The sequence below is a fragment of the Nicotiana tomentosiformis genome, chromosome 11 (assembly GCF_000390325.3).
Source record: "Nicotiana tomentosiformis chromosome 11, ASM39032v3, whole genome shotgun sequence".
In the NCBI taxonomy this organism is placed as follows: Eukaryota; Viridiplantae; Streptophyta; class Magnoliopsida; order Solanales; family Solanaceae; genus Nicotiana; species Nicotiana tomentosiformis.
In genome coordinates this window covers 115,445,359-115,450,656 of record NC_090822.1, presented here as the reverse complement: position 1 = coordinate 115,450,656, position 5,298 = coordinate 115,445,359, and the positions used below count along the sequence as shown (strand labels likewise).

Sequence of the window (5,298 nt, the reverse complement as noted above, 5' to 3'; positions counted from 1 at the left end):
ACGATGATCTATCGAAGTAAGATTTCGAAGTTGGAACAAATTAATCTCGAACCCGGGGAGGCCGATCCGTGTCGAGTTCGATATCATTATCAAGCTCGAATCGAAATCGAACCATGATGCAGAGTAGATCTATCATGCTGATAATCTAGAGACCAACCAAAATTGACCTCGAATCAATTCGAGGGCTCGAGCCAGGATCGGGCTCAAACCAAGATCACGAGCTCGAGTCGAAATCAAGCTCAAACCAAAATCGAGGGTTCTAAGCAAGATCGAGCTCGCAGACAAAAGCTGTTGCAATCCCACTAGAGAGAATCTTGGCAGAAATTGTAGAAAAGCTGACTTATCATGGGTCTCCCACTGAATGTTTATTTTATTATGCTTAGAGCCAAATCCCTCCACTATAAAAGGGCTTGGTTACCATTTCTGTAAAATAAGTTTTTTTTCCAGGCTTACATAGTAATAAAAGCGCTATATTCTTCTACAGTAAAGAATCGTTCTTTCAGATTTCTTAGATTGATTCTATTTGTTGAATCCTAAGATTAATTGTTCCTCACAACCTTATCTACCTCGCATTCTCTGCAATCTATATTTACATTTCTATTTATTCTTACATTTTGTGTTAAGTTACGCCACATATCCTCGGAACTGCGTATAAATTCAACTTTATTCATTTTTCGGGTAAACAAGTATATACTTATGGTGTAAGAAAATGTTGTTAAAATAATTTGCTCTTCTATATAGCAGATTTTTCAGCATCTTTTCCAAGTTATCAGTCAACACTTATTATAGATAGTCACCTACAAGTGTTTATAGCGTACTTTAAATAACTTGATGGTAATTGTTTCAGCTATTGCAAGCTTCTTCAAGATTTTCGTTCACTTTCTAGTTAATTGAAAGATTAAAAGGAAGCTTTACATCTCATTTTTAGGACTTTTATTTGTTCAATTACAATTTACATATTCTCTTTCTTATTTTTTTTTTGATTAAATGAGTGACTTTTTAACTCGTATAATAATTTGTTATCCTAATTAACTGATTGGCAAGAGCCCCCAAAAAGGGGGAAAAGAAGAAAAAGAAGAAGAAGCAATTGGTTTGTATCTGCTACTTAATTACCTAATCAACAATATCTCGACATAAAATTGGCTTTGCAATCTTCAACTAATGCACTGGAAAGAGTGAAAAGGTTATTATTACCTAATCCATATATATGATCAACTCCTCTTATACCGAATCATACACTCTGAAAAAGTGTTGAAATATCTCTCCATTTTAAGCATATATATAGACACAACCAATTCGTTGTATGCATCAAATTCCAAAGAATCATTTTTGAACCATCAAACGCCAAAAACATCTCTTTTCCATCAATCTTTCATGGCAACTTCTAAATCCAAACATTTTCAACTCAAAGCCATCTTTACATTCCTTCTCGTTCTAGCACTCACAATCACCTCCACCACTGCGCGTAGAATCCTCGACGAGGAGCCCACCACTCCCACCGTTGCTCCAGAAGCTCCTGATACAGACGAGGCCCCAACAGCTTCAGGGGCAGTTGTAGGTACAGGCGTTGCAGCTCCTATCGGTGCAGGAGCGGCTCCTGGTGTTGCAACTCCCGCTGGTGTAGGTGCTGGTATCGTAGCACCTACAACTCATGTTGGTGCAGGTGCTGGTGTTGCAGCTCCTGCTGAGGTAGGTGCTGGTGTTGCAACACCTGCTGGGGTAAGTACTAATATTGCAGCACCTACCGGTGCAGAAGCTGCAGGTGTTACAGCACATGTAGGTAGTGCAGGAGCTGTAGGTGTTGCAGCACCGGTAGGTGGTGCAGGTGCTGCAACTGCTGCGACAGCTCGTGAAGATGATCATATATTTTCCTTTTTCATGCATGACATTCTTGGAGGATCAAACCCTTCAGCAATAGCAGTAACTGGCATTGCAACAAACCCTTCACTGAGCGGACAAGTACCCTTCGCAAAGCCAAATGGTGCAGTTCTAGCAGTCGACAATGGTGTCCCAGTAAACAGCAACAACAACGGAATCATCAGCAACAACAACATCCCTTTTCTCACAGGTCTAAGCGGAACCACTTCTAACGTTATTCAAAACAACGGAAACAACAACATCATTGGTGGAGGTTCTGGTTTCCCCGCCTTAAACATGGCTCAGTTAGGATCAGGAATCACGTTCCAAAAACTCATGTTCGGTACACTGACAGTGTTCGACGACGAATTAACAGAAAGTCATGAACTTAACTCTGGCCTAGTTGGTAAAGCACAAGGATTTTACGTTGCGAGTTCAGAAGATGGAAATAGTCAGACTATGGCTTTTACAGTGATGTTTCATAGTGGAAGCTATAGTGATAGCCTTACTTTCTTTGGAGTACACAGGACTAGGGTTTCGGAATCACATCTTGCAATAATGGGCGGCACTGGAAAATATGTGAATGCAAAGGGATTTGCTACTGTCAAAACATTTCCAGCTGCTAACCAACAAGAAACTGATGGTGTGCAGACTCTGCTTCATATTACTGTCTATCTTGCCTACTAGTGTGTTGTAGTAATTTATATTGCTTTGTTGTATTGTGCTTTATTCAGAGATTTGTATAAGATGTTTGAAACTTTGTGAAAATTTGTTGAAGTTTATTCTTTTGTTCCACGATACTCAAAGAACTGAGCCTCAAAGATCCCTTATGGGACCACCAAATGTTGTTCCCAATTTCCCATTTTAATAGCCCTAATCATCTTAGAAATGGCACGGTAAGCTGCTATTTAAGAATTAAGCAAAGTGTCTTTAATTTCCGTTGTCCCGTTTAATGTTTTCGAAAATATCCTAAATACTTTTGAAATTAAAATTTTTAGTTTAATTTTTCAGGACAAAATAAGTTCTTGTTAATCTCTAAATCGTAGTTCTAAAAATGGCTGTTTGTGCACTTCCCCCTATTTATCGAGTAAGAATTGAGATGGGCTGTCCGTGGGCTGTTTACTAAATATAGACTGGAATTACGTAACAGTAATTAGGTGAAGGCTAGGCCCATATCATATACTGCATGTTTATTTAAAACTCATATTCCACAACACCTACTCCATACTATCTAGTTTTTGATATGGACTCTTGACTGAACAGGAAGTTCAAGATGTTAAATCAGATTCATATAGTAGACATGATAAAAGAAATGGTAGAAAAACTTAGTTTAATAAGAAAATATCAAATGAAAACTTGACCTTTGTATATTTTAGTAATTTGATTTCTTGAAAGTTATGAAAATTGGATAAACTGTACTTGTGTATATTCTATTAATTTGATTTCTTGGCATTGTTTGTAAAGAAACAACGCCAATATTTAGAAAACATTCCAGAATAAAAATTGTCAGACGAATTCGGAGCGAACGAAATATCTTATTTTATTCCTTTAAATGTAGTTATGAGGTGCTCAAGCAGGGGAGGAAGTGTATGCGATCTGGGCTGTTTCTCTTTTGATTATGAATCTTTGTCGGTACAAATGATTTATGTCTGTATTCGGTGTTTCCTTGAAATTGGTAAGGCGAAATGAGACAACCCTAGCCCATTGAGTGCTCTCCCTCGGGCAATCGACATCGTACACTCTATTGAAATAGATTTCGTAAAAAGCCAGCTAAATCGTCACCTATTAAATTAAATATCATTTTCCTAGAATTATAGTTGTAATCACCACAGCGCATTTCTCTTCACATCACTTAATTAGTATTGAATACATATGTTCAATTTCACCAAAGATTATCATTTCTTCTACCTTTAACTTCCTCATTATTCACGGGCTGAATCCTACCCTAAAAAAAATTTAAAAATTAGTGACATTTCCCATAATCATCTAACTAATACTGCTGGCCGGTGCCTCACAGTCAATGCCATAACTACTCATTTTCCTGTTTGACAAAAGGCATGTTAGGTATGTTAGAATCGAAAAGATGAGATGTTATGCGAAAGCTAGTAAAGCAACAATTAAACAATGATAAATCACACAACAAAAGAGAAATATATCAAAAGAGACACAAACATTTAACGTGGTTTGACCAATTGACCTACGTCCACGGGCGGAGAGGAGCAATCCACTGTAATAAAAGAAAGTACAAAATATCGAGAGAACAACCTCACGAAGAGGCAAACACAAGTGACACACTAACACTTATCCCGTAAAATTCTCCCCCTAAACACGACTCTTAAAACCCTTATGGCTACATTATAGATGTTACTGAATTAGAAGGAAGGATCCTCAATTTATAAAAGTCCAAATTTTTTCCTATAAGAAAAGCGACTAGTCAAATATGAGAGATTTATAATTTCTCTCTACAAGAAGGAAAACTCAATTATGATAAATATGTTATTTTTTCTTTCGACAGATAAAAAAACTAAATATAATAAGAAAATTAGAACAAACAAGTAAATAGCAATCTGCTTCCTAATAATTACACATTACCACCGCACTGTAATTAATCAACCACTGTAATGGAACAAAACAAAAAGAAAGAGATGATACACGTAAGTCATGAAATTAATAAACCAAAAGAAATGTAACAAGGAGAAAAAAGAGAAAAGGAGGCAAAAAAAGGCCCACAGCTTTAATCGCGTGCTCAAGGATCAAATAATTTCTGTACGACCCACATATTCAAATAAAGAAATCTTCTTTTTAATTAAGTTGGATAAAGTGTATTAATGAAATTTTTAGCTCCGTTGTCGCACTTTCCGTCCAGAGGAGCAAACGCTAGAAAACATCTAAGGACAAGAAATTCCTTTCTATGTTGTATAGTTGGATATATGTCTGTATTTGTAACCCTACCAAATATTAAGAGATAAATATTAAAGTAAAGTTACTTATTGAATATTCATAACATTATTTTGTTTTGGATTAGAGTAACATGATTTTTACTTGTGATTAATTTGTAAATGCTTCATTGAGTTAATTTAGCAGTACACAATTCAAGAAATCCGCTTTCAGTTAATCCTGATCACCTTATACATCAAGAAAAGATTTTACTAATTAAACAACTTTCATATAGATTAATTATTTAAAAATTTACTAGTGAAGAAATTTTATTATTCAACTTAACGAGGAATTTAAATTCTATTTGGGTATATCTTCAAACCTTACTCTAACTTATAGTCGGGGCAGGGGAAAGGTAGGGGACCAAAAATTATATTGTATATAAAAGATTAAACTTTTTTTCATGTATATTTATTAGATATTGAATTTTCTTAGCTTATTTGCGTAATTATATTTTGTTTTTTTGATTTCACTTGATGGAAATAATGCTTCTTATAGTACTTT

General features: G+C 35.7%; 1 protein-coding gene across 1 annotated transcript; it reads left to right on the top strand.

The window, feature by feature from the left end:
* The first annotated feature begins 1,271 nt into the window (after positions 1 to 1,271).
* LOC104094087 (dirigent protein 25-like) lies at positions 1,272 to 2,634 on the top strand. Its single transcript, XM_009599947.4, has one exon. It carries the CDS (start codon positions 1,375 to 1,377, stop codon positions 2,542 to 2,544), a length of 1,170 nt encoding a protein of 389 aa, XP_009598242.1. The 5' UTR covers positions 1,272 to 1,374; the 3' UTR covers positions 2,545 to 2,634.
* The last annotated feature ends 2,664 nt before the right edge of the window (positions 2,635 to 5,298 follow it).

Bases quoted from the DNA above. Each gene is read 5' to 3' on its own strand.
- LOC104094087 (XM_009599947.4), top strand. From the start codon at position 1,375: ATGGCAACTTCTAAATCCAAACATTTTCAACTCAAAGCCATCTTTACA.